Raw genomic sequence first — 19571 nt, 5'->3', positions numbered from 1 at the left:
CATTTTTTTCAGTGCATATTTTTTTCGGACAGAAGTATTCATTCCCTGTAACTTGTTCTCAGATAGTTTTGCTGTATAAAATACAGTAACCGAACAAAAAAAAATTGAAATTCATGCACGTAGAAACGTTTACGCCCTTTTGAAAAATTACTCTTGTATCAAAATATTCCAATTGTCAGAGAATATCATGGAGATTCATACAGCGAACACACCTGCAAAGTTTCGTTCGAATCGACGATGGTCATATTTTGCGGTCGGCCGGTTTCTCATGGAATCCATTAATGTCTGAACCACGTAGTTTTCAAAAAACCAACCTCATCCCAGAAGCTAACAATCAGAATCCTAAGCAAATTTAATGCGTTAAATTGTGCTATTGAGCCTTTCACTTCAAACTAATTTCGATCGGTTCGCCCACAGACATTGTCCCAGTTGAGTAGTTTATGTTGTTTCTGTTTACGTTATATGATAGGGTCCGCTTCTTCATGACGGCACATAGATGTCCTAACCCTAAAATAACCTCATACCAATAAATTACATCCGGAATGAGATTCAGAATATGGGCTGATTTTTGCTGGAATTCCAACCGAATGCAGCAATCCATCCTGAATAAATCGGTTTTCGAATCGATTGGTACATTTGCGCATAAATTCTAAAAGAAAACATTCCGATTGTGATGAGTTGGGAATCTACTGTCCAGTGGCGGCGCGAGGTGTTTTGACGCTCGGGGCCAAAAATTAAATTTGCCGCCCCTTTTATAATAAATTTTTAAAAGAGTTCGATTTTTTTCCAACTTATATGAAACAAATATGATAAAAGTATTAGAAAATGTCTACATAAAAATGAACTTTTTCACATTTTATTGTCAATATTTTTTCATGGCGGTAGTGCTGCGCATAAATGCCCTTGCGAAAGGTGGCGCTACGACTCCGCTCACCTGTTCGCTCCACGCTATTGGTAGATCCTCTATAAAATATAAGATATTAGTTATAACTACCCTAAATATAAAATCAAAGTATGAAATTTAAGTGCAAGAATTATTTTAATATTATACAAAGACAAAAAAAATCGCGAAGTTACTAAAAAGTTTCTATTGAATACATCAGAATAATTTTAAAAAAATTGACGTGTTTTCAAAACTTACATATTGAAAAACACTGATCAAAGAATGAGACAAATCATTTTAAAATATAATTCCTGTGAATTACTGGCGATCAACCATGTCTTTTTTTTTAATTCTCTAGCTAAACGATCAGAGAAACTTTATATACCTTTAACCCCATTAAACCCATTTCTATCTATAACAATAAGTTTTGGCTAAAGCAAGACTAGCTTATAAAATTAATTATTGAGATTATTAAATTTCATTTGAGCACTACCATATATACGTATTATTCGTAGAACTGAAGTAATTGCAATTGCTCTGGCTAAATACCGCCAAGGACAGTTTCTGTTAAGGGCGTAACATAAATTTTTGATTAATTTATGATGACTCGAAATATTATTGAAAACTGATAAACCCTATCAATTTAGGCTGTCTTCGACTACTTTTTCCATACAATTTGATTATTGTAAATATTCTAGGGGAATTGTATTGAGCATCGGATGGTAAATTTTGAGTAGCTTGCAGCACTGCGAAAGAAGAACCTTTTTCATGCTCCTTGATCCCCACAGTTGTTTTGGAGCCGTATATGCGCCAGGGAAAAGTCGGACATGAATGGGTTAATGTATATTATATAAATATTAACTTTTCATGCTAAATTATCACAATGTTCACTTTCTTCTTGCCTTTGGAGTATTACAAATAACACGGTGCTATAGTGATTTTGTACTTTTCAATTGACCTAGAATAGGTTGAATATCTCATCAAATGCAATTCAAAATAATGTATGAAAAATGCTGTATTCCCTCAAAATCTTGATATATTGCAAAAAAAAAATCGTATTTTCCGAACCTTCGCCGCTAAAAAAAATTTTCACTTATTTTTTACCCGATTTTCAAATTCTGTATTCTAAAAAAAGACTTTTCCAACGGTATGCTAAGTTATGGTCTTTTGTTTAAAATACTCTGCGAGTTTGGGACAACAATTTGTAAACAATCAATATTTTTCGATTTTTTGTGAAAATTAGAAAAATTACTCAACATTATTATTTTATTAAAAATTTAGAGAGATTTAGTTCAGCATTTAATTTAAAGTTAATTTTTGTTTCTCCAAATTAGATACTTACTTGCATGAACTCTTAAGGGATTAGTGAGGCATTGCGAGCTTCCGTTGTTTTTCCTAATTTTAACTTCAAAGTTTACACACATACTTTTAATATATACGTAATCGAGCAAAAAAATCGATTTTTTGAAAATTTTATATAAAACCGTAAAGTTAATTTGGAGAAAAAAAATGAATAACACTGCCATTTTTCAACTGATTGTTATAAAAAATACCGGATAATACTTTTAATAAAAGAACATAACAAATGACCGCGTAACTAATTTTTTAGACCAGACAAATAGTTTTTTGCTATAAATCAATATTTTAAGGGTACATTAATTTGATCAAACGTAGGTTTGTATTGTATATGACCAGACCTGCAACCATTTCTGGATCACTTGAAAAGTTACATTCTTTTTTTTTATTTTGCGGCACCGTGTAATTGTTCATTATTGTACAAGAGTCGACAATTTTTTAATAGTATTTGTTGTATTTTTATACTAATAACAAGGTCGCCGAATGGTGAATACTTGCCAGTATTTACCAGTTTCTAGCTCGTGCCTCAGCTCCCAAACGTCCCTCAGCTCCCAAAGGTCCCTAGGTGAAAGGGCGGCCAAGATGCGTCTGTCATATTTTCGAATTTACATAAACAAACTAACAATCGTCATCATTATCTTAGTGACCTAGTGATCGAACAATCCGGATAATCCGAATCATAATTAAATGTATTTTAGATTTCCAGGTTTTTCGATCTTGAACCGCCAGTACCATGGACGCCCACCGCACATGCATCTTCCTCAATTGTGCACAGCCAGCGAGAGCGGGGTTTTCCCCGAAGTCGACAACCTCTTCCAGGTCATAACTTTAACTGGTTTCTCTTTCGTCATTCCGCACTACAAGCCCAGTTCACTGTAGTCTGCCAAGTATATAACCACGCTGATAGCCTTTCAATGTCAGCATGGTTGTATACTTGGTACAGTTGCGGGTTCATGCTTCTGCGCCATTCTCCATTTTCTACTGTGCTGCCGGGTATTGAACGCAAAATTCTTCTCCCAAACAAACCGAGCACTCGATATCCTGCTTCCTACAACATCCATGCCTCATGGCAGTACAGAGCGACAAGGAGTATCAGCGATTTGAATAGAGCAAATTTTGCGCGCATCCTTAGGCTGTGGGACCTTAGCTGACTACGTAAACCATATTCGCAGCAGTAACATGAATTTCTCTTTCGCGACTAACATCGTTATCGTATGTCACAAGGGTTCTAAGATATATGAATTTGTGGTAACGTACCCCATCGATTCCCACCTCGAACCCAACACAACTGCACGTTCTCTACCAGCTACCATGTACTTTGTCTTGTCAAAGTTTATAGTCAGTCCGATTCTTGCAGCTTCCTTTTTAAAATGCAAAAATGCCTCTTCCACTGTACTGCAATCAACGCCAATGATGTCGATATTGATCGCATTAGTTTAATCAGTTTTGTCGGGAAACCATGCTCAACCATTATCTGCCACAGTTCATTTCGTTTTACTGAATCGTTTGCCGCCGTGCAATCCACAAACAGATAGTGAGTCCGCAAGTTTTATTCCCGGAATATATCCAGAATTAGTCGCATTTGGTCCGTCGTTGATCGTTCTTATCGAACCCCACTTTGATATTCGCCGACAAAGTATTCAGACAACAGGCGCAGTCTCCTCAACAGAACACGAGCAATGAACTGGATTCTAAGGTGTGGCAATGCTATATTGCTCTCTCGCTCAATTTCTGTAGATTTATTACGTAATAAATTTCGACTCCATATATATTTCATATATCCACGTTCTTTATAGAGACCGAGCGAGAGAGCAATAGCATTGCCACACCTTAGAATCCAGTACATTGGAACACGAGGACTACCTTGTAGGCGGCACACAGTGGGGCAGAATACAACTTTCGACGCCCAAACCCTCTAGTATTAAACAAATAAACAAATAAGTAGAAACCGATATAGATTAATTCTTTTGACATAAGCGTTCTATTAAAAAACTGTCTTCGGCAAACTTGTTTGTTTTGATATTTTTAGCATATGTACCAAAGACACTTTTGCTTTATAACCTATATAGATGGCGCTACATGACATTAAAAAAATACTCGAGAGAATAACATTTTAACATTTTTTTTTATCAAAAATTCTCTGGATTCAAATATTTTATTCCTAAATCTTCGAAAATATACAATATTTAAAATAGTTTTTAAGAGTGATAGATGTTATCATGACATTTAAAGGGTGTTTTCATCACAAATATTAAATAAAAAAATGTTCCACAAAATTTGTAATAACCCATGAAGCAGCAGATGGCGGCAGCTGTTGTTTGTGACGAGTAGAGAGAGACCTTTAACTTTATAACCACGATGAGAAATAAGTGGGCCAATGTGGGGCTTTTTTTCTACAGACACATAAGTAAAAAATAAACAGTTCAAGTGAAATAATTCTAGTTCGCTTGAAAATTTTTGAGTAGTCTATGCAAATATTTTCTTGTTTTTGAATTCAAATATGGTATTTCGGACTGAGAATAAATTTATAAAGTATTTTCTAAAGAAATTTTATTCAAACGCCGGGTGCGTCTTGCTTCCCAACGGCCTTATCGTTTTTAAGCTCTCGGATAATCTTCCGTATAGAAATCAGAGTTTATAGTCAGTGAACAAAAAATGTTGGTTTGTTTACCCCTTGCTAATCGCCGGTTCCAAAAAAACCATTCGGTCGAAAAACGTACGCTATCGCACGAAACTAACCTTCTATAGAACACTTATTAGACCCAGGCACGTAGCCAGAGGGGGGGCTAGGGGGCTAAAGCCCCCCCCCGAAAATTTTCAAAAATAAATTTAAGAAACAACATGTTTTTCGGTGACTCTTAAAAAAATTGTATCTTGTTTGGTTTCAACAAATTAATGCGAGAATTGTGAGGAAGATTGCTATTTCGAACCACCGAAGACAGCGGTCAGGATATCTACTCAGTATGCTGAGTGTGATAAAACAGTTCCCTTCATATTGTGTGACTCGTCGGAAGACAAACGAAATTGTTACTTTAATTCTTGCTGCGGGGATCTGTCGAATGATTGAGTCGCAGAAGCAAGAAGTAGTGCTCCAGCCAAATACGGAGGCTATTGACTTCAGGTCTTTTCGCATAAGATCGATCTTATGCGAAAAGACCTGAAGTCAATAGCCTCCGTATTTGGCTGGAGCAACATTAATGATGTGAAATATTTGCTGAAGGTGATTATGGAGGTTATGCTTACGAACATCGCCTTTAACGAGTTTAACCATGTCAGGCGTTCAGTGCTGATGCCATTTAACAAATTAGCCCAGGCGAAACCAGTCATTTTGCATAACAACTTGTAACATGTGGTTGATCCTCATATATATGGACGATGAGAAAATCAATGCTCGGCTACAAGATCTGATACCACTTACTTGCACCGTGGCTATTAAAAGATTCCTGTCACATTTGGAAAAAATGGTATTCATTATAAAGGACACATCTAGGAAGTATATTAATTGGTGTTTTTGTGGTGAAAATCTAGGTGAACAGACATATTTCCTCCAACCTGACCCTGCACGTAAAAACTGAATGCGATAGTATTATTTTACACATTATATCTTTGCATATACATAGTCTCCAAAACCATTTCCTGAAAAACAAACATTTGCCAAATTTTGGCTGCTGTTCGGATAATATTGACGGCAAAAACTGCGTCTAGTATCTCAAAATCAACGGTCGGCACCATCATTGAGGAAGTCGACACTCGTGACCCGTCAGAAATTCGCGAACATGGACATGGCAGTAACCACTATGATGATAAGGAAGTGTACGAGATAGAAATGAACACCACCGCGACATTGTTGGTTAGGAAAAATATTTCTCAGCCTAGTAAATAGTTCTCCACATGCAATCGCTAGTTGTTCGCACGAGATCTGTAGGACAACCATTTACGTTTTATCACTTTCATTGTTCACATCATGGAAATATATTGAAGACACAAGGCTTCATTTAGCTAATGCATTGAACCGAATAAAATAAACGAAATATATAATAAAATTGCAGAAGTTTTATAGAAAAGTGAGCTCAAAAACTGTCCCAAAATGAGAACTTTATCGCTAGTGGTTGTGTCTAACAAAACTCAGATATTATGTTATATATTAGCCAGAATAAAGTTAGTTAAAGCATAAGCAGATTGAATTTCTGTAATAGGTTAGTGCACTGTACGCTTAGTAGAAACATCAGGCATCTCACTTAAGCGTGCTAGACAAAAACATTTCCGTTAGTTGATGACAATATAGTCGAGAAGACAGTTTTTGTTTTCGCGTCATTTTAATGCAATAGTATTTCTGTTGACACTCAATTTCATTTTATGCGGAGAATGCGGTCCGTATTTAAACATTATTAGTCCGCAAAGTAGTGATATTTTAAACAATCGAACAATAAGCAAGAAAAATGCCAAAAAATAAACAAGCCAAAAAGTGGTAAAACAGCGGTTTTTCTGAGGTGTTCATCAACCCAAGAATTGTATACCGTCGTATATTACTAATGTTGTTCACATACAGAAACGTACATAGTAGCGGTAGGACTATCTGTTGTGATTTTATCCTTACTTTTCAACGGATGTCAATAGATGCTAAACCACATATTAGTCAATCAATCATAATAAACTTAATGTTGTAAGCAGCAGCATTTCTGTCTCTTTCGATGGTTTCCAATTAATGTCCATGTAAGTCTAAAAACGACCTGACGATACAGTGAACAAACATCATTAGCCTATCACGGAGAGCGACTAAAATGATGTAACTAGTTGAGTCTACAGTCAATAAATTGGGATTAATGTTTCGATTTCATGTTTTAGTTTTATTTGTGTTCGTTATGGAATAAAATGAGAGAGATGAGCAGAGATAACGAAGAAAAAGAGAGAAAAAATAATAAATAAATTGAAATCGACCCAAGAGCAGCTGTTCTATATTTTCTGGGCACTCAACTACAGAACAACAGAAATCATCAAAGAAAGTTGGCCTTACACCTACGTTATTCTTCGACAGAGGTGAAGTAAGTGCGATGTATACCCGTCCATATGTCGGAATAAAGAGATGCTGAAATTATTGAGCTTGTTCATATTTATAATATTTCTTTTTTTTTCAATCTAAAATTTTATTTGAAACGGCTCAATGCGTTAGCACAACTGATCCGTGGGTCTTTTAATTTTTTTTACAATAAGTAAAAAAAAAAAATTCTAAGAATGTCGGTCTGCCAGATCTTGTTGACGCAGTTTGCTGCTGCGTGTTGAGATCTTTTTCCTTGGCGGTGAGGCCGCTTGGTGGTCATTCAGTCTGCCTTCTCTCGCGTTATCGTTCCCGTCCATGTCGTCATCTGTACTGCTTTCTTCCTGTTCACGATCAGAGGTTCTTATTTGTTTCTTGTTCTTATGGGTCGCTGTTGTATATCCGTCTTCATCGGTATTTGCTTCTTTATTGGCGATGCTAGTTGTTGGTTTGGGAGCGGTTGTCGTGGTCGTTGTACCTGCATTATTGGGTAATTGGATCGTTGTTTTAGGTTTATCTGAAGGTATCGGTGGCTGCATGTTAGAGTTGGCTGTAGTAGATGAGTTTTGACTAGTTGCTTCGGCGCATGTTTTTCCGTAGTAGGCTGTATAGTTACAGAATTGGCATGTTGGGGTCTGCCCGGGATATGTAATTAGCGTTGTTTGCTTATAGGTCACGCCATCCTTCGGTGATTTGCATTCGATAGTCATGTAAGAAGGTATTGGTTTAGTCACTCGCATTCTCACAATACGAACGCCATTGGGAATGCCGGAGAAAAAATTTCTCCAGGTGTCATTCGTAATAGATTCTACTTCTCCATATTGCGACATTATTTGTTTGATGAAATCCTCCTTCGTGCGCGGGGCCAAATCATGGATACGCACGTCCACCATGTCGTTTTCCATATGCACGGGGATCTTGATTCTGGTGTTATTAAATTCGACCTCGTGTTGCATGTTGTTCTTTGCAATAAAGTTTTCGGCCTGTGCTAAGCTTCTAAACGTGATCAAAACACAGTTTTTACGTGATGTAGCTGAATGTAGGTAACTTCAGCGAGATTAAGCTTAACTGTTCGTGTTATCCCGTAGCACAGGCACTTTTGCTTCATTTGGCAAACTCATTTTACTCCGCAGCCGGGGGCAACGATACAATTTGTATGTGTACTGATATAGAACAATAGCTAGCTTGATTCACTGGTGCCTGTAGCCTGCTATAGCGTAGCAATTTTTTTTGCTTCTGCTTTTTGCGACATCAGAAGGTAGACCTTCTAGTTCTTTTGGTAATACATTTAACAAATTTCACGTACCGTCAAGTCCCCAGTTACCGTGCGTTTAGGTGGATTTGACGTGACTTCAAATCCTTTTTTTTATCAAAATGAAAACCGCCCTCATAGTCACCGTAAAAATACCTATCTAAATACGTCACAATTTAGAAATAATATAAAACTATTACCAAATACAAATTTGTATTTGCTATTACCAACAAAACGAGAATAAGTAGTTGAGGACATTTGTTTGGCACCAGTGCACGTTATATGATCAACTTACGGTGTATTTAAAATTTTGATTCAACTTTAGTTGGAATGTTTCAATAAAACGATGAAACGAAAGGATTTGGGATCTGGATCTCTCCGATGGATTTAGGGAGCTAGTTCTTTAAATTTCGTGATTTTGAAACTGCACGGTGAACGACACATGCACGGCGACTGGCGATTTGAAGGAAAATTAGAAGATATTAGTAATCAGTGTTTTCATTCGATTTGTAGACAATTTTCTTTAATCAATTAAATTGTGGGCAGTTTCCTTCAGTTGATTTAATCATTTAAATTTATATTTTGATCCTATTGATTACCAAAAATCCTTCCTAACTGGGGTTCTAATCTACCCGACCAAGGCTAGTCTTGAAAATAGTTTCATTTAAATAGAATATATCAAAAATTGTGTTAGCATGATGCCTTGGAACTGGTAATACTCGCAGAACACCAGACAAAGAAAATAGAAGTTGAACCGTCTCTGCGCATCTACAAATCGCTTGCTAAATCAGAAGATTTTGTACGAATTTCGACATTCTCTTCGTTCGAACATTTTATGGATATTTTTCTACTCATTTCGGTTTAGCATCTTCTACGCCTTTTAAAGGTGTAGCTTGGAACACCTAGTGTTTTCCAGCACCGTCAAGCATTGTCATATTCGGTTAGCGCATAAATACTGTGAACTCTAGAATATACTTTGTTGTAACGAGAGTAAGTACTATAACCTTTCTTGTGACAATGAACATATTTTTAGGATTGTCTTTGATTTGGAATTGATTTCATTATGAACTTTTCAAAATTTAATTTAGTTTCTAGTGACTATATCAAATTGTCAGAATTAAAAGCTTTATGCAAATTTTTTTAAGCCCCTCCCGAAACAAAATCCTGGCTACGGGCCTGATTAGACCGGTTGTCTTATCGGCTATGCTGGACCAACGTACCCGTTACACGTAACAGGAAAGGAACCACCTTTCCAATGAAATTAAAAAATTGAAAACACAAAGTATACTTTTTGAGTTAGAGACATTAAAAGACAAACAAGCTGTTTACGGAAAAAGTTGAATAACTTTGAAATATTTGAGATTTGATACATTTGATAACGATGAACCAAACACCCTGTATATGATAGAGCTTCCTGGTTTAATTCCAGCAAATTAGTCTGCATACTCCCACAACTTCAAGTGCGCTTGGAAACTCATCTCAGTTGAATCATTTGAGACTGAGGAATATGTGTATAGTTGTTCGATCGCATCCGTCAGTCCCGATCCCCTACCTTTTTAATCGTCAACAGACGCGAAAATAATGTACATTCAAGCGTTTCATCCGCACTTGATTTTTATCGAGATTAATGAAACTTGCACAATTATTAAAATATTAAAATTTGATGAGCAGGAAATGCCGCCCCTGATTTTGCCGCTCGGGGCGCTTGCCCCCTTCGCCCCCCCCCCCTTAGCGCCGCCACTGCTACTGTCAGAACGAGTGAAACAGAGAGTTGTGGGAGAGTTTCAACTTTTCTTGGTGGAAACTAATGGGTAAAATGTATGGGCGCAAACAGTTTTTCTAGATTTTATTTGAAAATTTTCAAGTAAGTATCTCAATAAACTTCTACAAACTGGATAATGCAGAAAAATATGGAACATATTTTTCTGCATCAAATGTGTATCCATTTTACAACTACAATATTATAGTTTCTCCAAAATCCCAAGTTTTAAAATCTTTCCCATACATTTAAATTAACGTTAGCCACCACCAAAGCAGCGCCATCTCTTAAATATTTTCATGGAAGTATTACCTAATTCGTTGAATTGAATCAATTGATTTATATAATTCGGGAAAAGCCTTAAATTTTCTAGTACATTTCATATCATTCTAATTTATGCAAGTTACAAAAGAGAGCTTTAGATAAAACATGAGTTTTTTTTGCAGTTCCTAATGCCCAAGCAATGATTAAATTTCATTACATATTGTTGCTGTTTATGGTTTCAATTTCGAAAGAAATTCATGCACACATCGGTGGAGAGATGGTAACCCGATCAGAACGACATAACAGAAAGCTATCAAATTTATATCTCATGTTGATATTTATTACTCACTGTGTTATTTTTGTGATATCCCAATCAGCAAGGCAAGCAAACTTATATCAAGATTATATCTTCTGGTGATATCATTGAACTGCTAATATGATTTTAATGTACGCATATGTTGATGTTATAATATATTACATATTCTTTCACAATTATCTTTGAACGCTAACTGTTAACTGTAAAGCGAGCAAATGACCAGTTGGTTAAAGCCCCAATAAACAAATCAATCAATCAACTGTGAATGATTGTTTGACCGTCTATTTGCTAATAAGCTGAAGCCTCTTTTTATGCGTATTTATTCAAGTTTTAAAGCAAATTTTCGAAGTTTTAATTGATTTCCTTATACTTGCGTTTTCCACATGGATATTCAAAGTTCCACGATTTTAAGAATAGATAAGTTTTAGATGCAAGTGGTTGGAAAACTTGAAAATAAGGTGTTTAACTTACTTGGTTGCATTTGATTAAGAGATTACCTATTTTCTGAGACACTCGTCTGACACGCTATTTCGAATATGTGGCTTATGAGTTCAACATTGAAGCCTTTATTCAAAAAGTTTTGGAATCGCAAAGCTATAAACAAGCTATTCTAAAAAATATAATTTTCATATAAAACTTATTTTAAATAAGATGCAGGAAGTATCAAGCACTCCAGATGAAATGAAGAAACGCGGATTCAAATACAAAAGCATTTTTAAACTATTTGTTATGGTTTAGTCAAATGATTATATAAATAATTTTCTTTTAATTAATTGTACATATTGCGAAAACGAATTTTCAGAACTTAAAAAGCTGTTTGATATGTACTGATTTCCACAATACCGTTATGAATTTTGAGGATCTTCGAGGATCTTTAGTCCGATTTCTCCAATTTATGCGTGTTTTTCATAAACAACCGAAACTTGTCCAGTTTGTGGGTATCTTATTTTGTGCGTTCTCCGAATCACTAAAGTATTATATTTTTTTTATTTAAACCCCCGCATAAAGATGTTTGAGTTTGAGATTGTTGTATCTTTTCATTCCACCTAAGAAGGTTTGACATATACAATGAACTGACAATTACTTTGAATGCGCATATTTACTAATGTTTCCGTTGTATTCGATGGTACTTCGTTCATCTTAAAAAAAACATCGAACTAACAAATTTTCGTAATAATCAAGATACTTGATTCATTTTGTAGAAAGTAAAAAAAAACGATTATTGCGACCTGTTCAAATTGTTGAAAGATTAATATGTGTGAGTATGCTGCATAAAGCTATCAATATTTCAAAATGGCCTAGAAATCTTTGAATATATACATATCCCAGCTGGTATTATTGTTTGCTGTTACAATTTAAATGTGTGTTTTAGATAGTGCTTGAAATAGCTAAAAACTTTAATGTAAAAATATTGAATAATTTCCTCCTTAAAACTAAATAAAATTTAGAAAAGAAAATGTATTCTAGAAAACATGAAATATTCTACAATTCGTCACACCGAAGAATCCTCAACAATTTCTTGAATTTTATAATAATCTGTTATAATATTCGCAGTTGATAGATTAAACTATTGTAAAAAGTTGTATTTCTGCGAATTTATTAGATATGAGATAATTGTACTGGTTTGCTTAATATTCCCCATATTAAAAATGCCAGTAAATAAACCCCGAAAGCGACTTTATTTGAAATCTCAAAATGCAAGCCTCAAAATTTTGGTATTTGTTTCTTTGAATCTATTCGGAATCATAAGTAAAATTTGTCGTATTCTCCGTAAAATAATGTAGGTAAATTATCCGCCAAATGTTACCATATCGCATCGACATTATTTCTAAAAATCGTGTAAATCATGTTAACGTACAAGAGAAGCACCGAAGCGCACTATTCAGAATCTAAAAATAGCCCCACTTTCCTAATCTGAAAAGATATTATAAAGCTATTTAGTCAATCGTAATATAGGCAGCTGTAGTAGTGAGCAAAACTATATGAAAACAAAGCGTATTATACAAGGAAAACAAACAGTCCTTTGGCTTTGGCAAAGTTCAATGTGTGCGTTCTGGAAACATCTTCTGCATCTATAATCGTTTTGCTCTTGACGAATGCGTAGAATATTATGCTAACATTAAACATCGGTCGAAAGCAACGTCGTTGGTTCATGCAGGAAACATTCCCATAAAACTCAGAATACCCAGGTTCAAATCGCTATATCCACAAATAACAATCAGCGTGTCATATATTCATAATAACAATCAGCTAGCATGAATGCAATCATTTGACAAAATTATAGAAAGCTTTTGCTACATAAAGCTTTTTGCTTCCAAACGAAAAACGCCTTAATGTATGCTATATTTTTCTTTTCGATTCTATTTTTAGACCTGCACGCTAAATTCGTTGATACTATACAATAGGTAATAAAAGCTATATTGGCCGTAGGTGAACCTAACAAATTTTGTTATAATTCTGATAGAAGCCTATCACAGGTTGTCATATTTTTGATATATACTAGAAGAATTTCTGTTATGTTTTCTGTTATTTTACCAACTAACGAGACCAAAGTTATAACACAACTTGTTATCATAACAAAGTAACTCAGTCTGTAATAATTTTGTTATTTCTTTTTGATCGGGAAGTGTAAACCATTGACATACCTTCATAATCACATGTGATAAAATATACATATATATCATCTATTCACAGAGATCGTTTACAATCGATTACGACCACGATAAATTCTTGATGAATGGCAAACCATTTCGTTTCATATCAGGATCATTTCACTACTTTCGTGCTCTTCCTGGCTCCTGGCGACACATATTGCGCTCAATGCGAGCAGCTGGACTAAACGCAGTAATGACGTAATGTGTAAAATTGATGATTTTTGCAAGTAGTAGTAGCATAGTAGCACATGAGTCAAAATTTATCAAACGTGCCTCCCAAATTAGGTGAATGTGCAATTTCGATTGAATAACCATTTTGCCGGTAGTATTTGGTATTGTAAAATCAAAAATTGACGATAATATTGACATTTGAAGTTTTTATCCCGTTTTTTTTAAACATTACTACGGGCGACCTATTCAACCGATTTAAGCGAACTAACCAGCTCTCTTCTATGAAAAGCTAGTGTTTTCTAACCAAAACATAACTTGTATTGTGTACTAAAATTCTTCTGAACATACTATTCAGCTAAATCTAACCATTATTTCCCAAAAATGTTTAGTTCGTGGGAATCGAGTACTGATACACAACCATGCACTGCTAAGCTCCAGACAAAACTGACTCAGACATCACTTCGCTAAAAGTTTAATAACTTCTTTTAACAAAGCCAGATTGAATAGCAGTCTTCGACAAAGTTGTAGACAATTGAATTATATTTCTTATTTTCACTTACAGTGATAATACGATGCATACAAATAAATTGTCGAAAAATCCCATACAAACTTCAGGCACGTTGATCCAGTAGCTAAACTTGTCCGATTTCTTTCAAATTTGATGCAAATACTCGTGGTTTGACTAGGAATCGACTCAGGTGTTGGCCGATCATGTTTTCGAAAATTCATATTTTTTCTGGGCAGTCTAATGGGCATGTTTCTTCACAATTGTTTAGTAAAACACTGAAACCCTAGCATTTTTTTGATTTGTTCAGTTCAGTTTGTAAAATTCGACGATAAAAAATGTTCGAAGTCCCACAAAGTTTATTTTTAAAAGCTGTCCTCAAGAAAATTTTAACTTGATGGTGTGTTGTTGCAGGTAATGATTACTAAGGTTTATATCGTTTTGGTCGTTTTAACGGTTAAAAGACCAAAATCGAAAGCAGCAAATTTGCGCTATTACACCAAAAAACCACCAGCACTTATTTTTGCAATCAATGTGTTTAACTTGTAAACTCTCTGAGGTGTAGAATTTTCGTAAAATATGTAATGATAGCAAAAATGAAATCAATATTTGTTGATATATTTTAAAAACCTATTTTAATCCACCTAATGGTGCAATAGTGCCTTTCTCATTTATCAAAGCTATGGTTTAATAGCTGGTTACGTTCAATATAACATTGTGGAAATATCTATTACATTCTTATTACACTTGGTAAGTATATATGACTACACAACCATGCACTGCTAAGCTCCAGACAAAACTGACTCAGACATCACTTCGCTAAAAGTTTAATAACTTCTTTTAACAAAGCCAGATTGACTAGCAGTCTTCGACAAAGTTGTAGACAATTGAATTATATTTCTTATTTTCACTTACAGTGATAATACGATGCATACAAATAAATTGTCGAAAAATCCCATACAAACTTCAGGCACGTTGATCCAGTAGCTAAACTTGTCCGATTTCTTTCAAATTTGATGCAAGTACTCGTGGTTTGTCTAGGAATCGACTCAGGTGTTGGCCGATCATGTTTTCGAAAATTCATTATTTTTCTGGGCAGTCTAATGGGCATGTTTCTTCACAATTGTTTAGTAAAACACTGAAACCCTAGCATTTTTTTGATTTGTTCAGTTCAGTTTGTAAAATTCGACGATAAAAAATGTTCGAAGTCCCACAAAGATTTTTTTTCAAAAGCTGTCCTCAAGAAAATTTTAACTTGATGGTGTGTTGTTGCAGGTAATGATTACTCAGGTTTATATCGTTTTGGTCGTTTTAACGGTTAAAAGACCAAAATCGAAAGCAGCAAATTTGCGCTATTACACCAAAAAGCCACCAGCACTTATTTTTGCAATCAATGTGTTTAACTTGTAAACTCTCTGAGGTGTAGAATTTTCGTAAAATATGTAATGATAGCAAAAATGAAATCAATATTTGTTGACATATTTTAAAAACCTATTTTAATCCACCTAGTGGTGCAATAGTGCCTTTCTCATTTATCAAAGCTATGGTTTAATAGCTGGTTACGTTCAATATAACATTGTGGAAATATCTATTACATTCTTATTACACTTGGTAAGTATATATGACTACACGACTGCCACGAACCTAATGAGTAACATGTCGACGCTAACACACTTGAAACAAACAAAAATAAAATATTTAATTAGCTTAATCAGCGTGAGTGCAATGTTAACTTCGTGTTAGCATATTTTGAAATGCGCGGAAGGGGAGGAGAGTAGGGGAATAATTATTGGAAGGAGAGGATGCGTTGTGAACAACATAACATATTTTGGTATACGGGTGGGTGAAGGGAATGTTGGTGTGAAGTTGGTCTGGGATGGGGGGAGCGGATAAGAGATTTGCGAGGGGCGTGGGAGCAAGAAGGGGGAGGGCTGCATGGGATGGTGCAACCGAAATGCATATTATACCTTCCATTTGAGACTAAGTTAGTGAAAATTGGTTCAGTCATCACCGAAGTGGCTTTAGTTCTGGAATATGTTCGGAACCTGGGACTTCCGAAATTATCGATATTTGACAATTTATTCTAAGAATCTTTGATTTACCATCAGTGATCTAGGCCAGCGAAGTAATTTGATATCAATAGACTTTTAGCCTATGAGGTATTACAATTGTACCGGTTTATATGAGAAATTCTCATGTGACCGTAATAACCTACCTGTAACTCCGCTTGAGCTTGAGCTTGTGCGACCACCCCTGTCTGCTATTCTGTTATCGATCTGGACTAGCTGAAGTACTCCACTAACTGGACTAGATATCGATTCACCAAACTCATGGAACGGGGACCAACGGCTTTACTTCCCTTCCGAAGGGAGACGTGACCATAGATTTTTCACCACATAAAAATCTCAACAACCTCGGCTGGAATTGAACCCAGGCCAACTGGAATGAGTGCCGGTCACGCTTACCACTCAACCACAAGATGTATTGTATCTTTCATTTGAAATTTACTTTATAAAAATCGGTTAAGAGTTCGCTGGAATATTGATGCGATATTAGCTTAGGAACTAGTCGAGTTTCTCGGGGGCCTCAAGAACCTTCATAGGCGGCTAATGGGGTCAAAGCTACTTTGATTGGTCATTAGAGATCTAGACCCGCAAATTTAAGTAATGTTGAACCTATAAGAATATGTATCGTTCGGACACCATGGTGTTACCGGTTTATATGGGAATTTGCTGTGTGACCGTACTCTTCAACCCGTAACTCTGGAACCGGAAGTAAGATCGACTAAATTCAATAGCAGCCTATGTGAGCGTTATACCGTTCATTTGAAACAAAGTTTGTGCAAATCGGTTCAGCCATCTCTGAGAAAATTGAGTGACGTTATTTGACACAAAACATACACACAGACACTTTGCGATCTCGACGAACTGAACCGACTGGTGTAAGAAACTCGACCCTGCGGGCCTCGGTTAAAAGGTCGAAATTCTCGTCCGATTGCTTAACATTTCTATATGAGAATAGCAAAAATGTGCGAAATCAACAGTCCCAAAAAGTCAACTTTTCAATTTTTTTTGGGGATAACAAAATCTCGATGTTTCATGAATTTAAGGACATTTGACATTAAAAATTTCTTATGTGACTGGACGATTAATTCTGTATTTCCGGAACCATGCAACCGACCCGTACGAAAGTTCATAGCAGTCTATAGGAATAATATACCTTACGTTTGAAACTAAGTTTGTGAAAATCGGCCCAACCATCTCGGAGAAAGTGATGTGAGTTTTTTAATTTTGAATTTTCCATTTTTCCGGGAACTTCCAGAACCGTCTACGGTGTCAATGTGGCCAACAAGATTTCGATGGGCCGCCAATAACATAGAACTGCAAATGCAAGATGCTCCTATTTTAGCAAACGAATTGCTTTCATCGTGGTATCGGTTTGAATAAGAGTTTTCTCTGTGACCACACTCCACAACCCGTAACTCCGCAACCGGAAGATGTATCGAAATAAAATTAAACAACAGTTTTTAGGTAGCAACACCGTTCATTTGAGGCTAAGTTTGGTCTAATCGGTCCAGACATCACTGAGCAATCGATGTAACTGTTATTCTGAATTTGAAAACTTCCGCTGGGGCTTCCGGAACCGTCGATGGTGACTAATGTGGCCAAAGAGAATTTGAATGGCTGTTAGTGACCTAGAACTACAAATCCAATCAGTTGTGGTGACATTTTGGAAAAAAATCACCTTTTTACATTCATCACCGTATATGTTAAAATTTAGATTTGATGCGTGTTCGAACTCATCACCCTGTAATTCTGGAACCATCACTCGGATCAGTTAGAAATTCTAAAGCAGACAATGGGAATGCTGTACCTTTCATTTGAGACCAAGTTTGTAAATTCGCTGAGAAATAGTTATGACATTAACTTAGTGACCCCGAGCAAGTTCCCCGAGGGCCTCAATAGCCATCATAGGTGGCCAATGTGATCAAAGCGACTTCGATGGGTCATTAATGATCTAGATACGCAAATCCATGTAATGTTGCACACATTTTAATGTGTATTGCATCATTTGGACATCATGGTGGTACCAGTTTATATGGGAATTTGCTGTGTGATCGTACTCTTCAACCCGTAACTCCGGAACCGGCAGTCGGATCAATAAAAAATTCAATAGCGACCAATAGGAAGGTTGTACTTTTCATTTGAGATTTGATAAAAATAGGTGAGATTGTTTGACACATACACACACATACAGCCTTTTCTGATCTCGACGAACTGAGTCGAATGGTATAAGAGATTCGGCCCTGCGGGCCTCGGTTAAAATGTCGAAATTCAGACCGATTGCACAACCTTTCTACATGAGAAAGGCAAAACTATTTATACTGAGATCAAAATAAGATTTTAATTTGTTGCCGAAATTCTTCGGCAACAAATTAAAAGGTTATGACGAAGAGCCTCGTAGTTTTATCCAATTTTATTATTAGTTTTATTAATTTTCTTTATTTTTGTTCTAACTACATTCAGTTGGCTAGAGGTCAGTAAGTAGGGAAAGTTGTCAAAAGTTTTTAGCTATAGTAATCAAATGCGAGAAAGGATTTGAAATATCTAGATCGAAAAACTACAAGTGGTAGGCTGGAAATCATGCGGACTAATCTTTTGTCTTCTGCTGGTAGAAGTTGGGTTTAGGCAGAGTCTCAGCGAATTATTAGTATATCTTTGCTATTGTGCTATCTTATAACAAACGCCATTTTGGGGTAAACTGAGTTAGATATTCCATGTTACGGAATTTTAAAATCTCTTCAGAATTTTTATATTCTGCAGGGGGGGTGGGCGTATCGTATTGGTAAATCGATTGCCTTGTACGCAGCGCACCTGGGTTCGAGTTCCGACCCCGCACATAGGGTTAGAAATTTTTCATAAGAGATTTTTCTAACCCGAAGAGGCGAATGACCTTAAGGTTAAAACCTCTATAATAGAAATAAAAAAAATAAAAAATCTGCTGGGTAACTGAGATATAGCGCAACACGATTATGACAAGAGACAAATTTTTCGAGTGATCGAGTTGTGCTATCTTGTGACAACAAAAAAAAACAGACAACTATCCTAGCTTGTTGGCTTGCTTGCGAGGTTCTTGTCTTGGGAGCAAAACTTTTCCAACTATAGTTTTTTTCTGGGAATTGTTGGTTTGTGTTTTCAAGATTATTGAACAAATTTCCTTTTGAGATTTCCACTTACTATGCCGAAATGTAATGATGTAATGATTATGCAAGAAGAATAATTTTTTCGGCTAGTTGCCTGTCAATAATAACATTGTTTGATATATATTGTCTCTAAATTGTTAATGAAACTGACTTTTATTTATTGTTTCTCCCGA

The 19571-nt window shown here is 35.8% G+C and overlaps 1 protein-coding gene across 2 annotated transcripts in view; it reads left to right on the top strand.

Moving 5' to 3' along the window:
* Nucleotides 1-10735: 10735 nt before the first annotated feature.
* The window catches only part of LOC131677992 (beta-galactosidase-like), a 327898-nt gene continuing 319062 nt past the window's right edge, over nucleotides 10736-19571 (top strand). For both annotated transcript variants that reach the window (XM_058958103.1, XM_058958104.1), the window contains exons 1-2: nucleotides 10736-10829; nucleotides 13560-13717. In XM_058958103.1, coding sequence (XP_058814086.1) covers nucleotides 10749-10829; nucleotides 13560-13717 — 239 coding nt within the window. In that variant the 5' untranslated portion in view covers nucleotides 10736-10748. The remainder of the gene's footprint in view (nucleotides 10830-13559; nucleotides 13718-19571) is intronic.

Source organism: Topomyia yanbarensis, chromosome 1 (assembly GCF_030247195.1).
Source record: "Topomyia yanbarensis strain Yona2022 chromosome 1, ASM3024719v1, whole genome shotgun sequence".
Classification (NCBI taxonomy): Eukaryota; Metazoa; Arthropoda; class Insecta; order Diptera; family Culicidae; genus Topomyia; species Topomyia yanbarensis.
The sequence above is the reverse complement of the archived record's forward strand: the minus strand, read 5'-3'. Positions and strand labels throughout refer to the sequence as shown.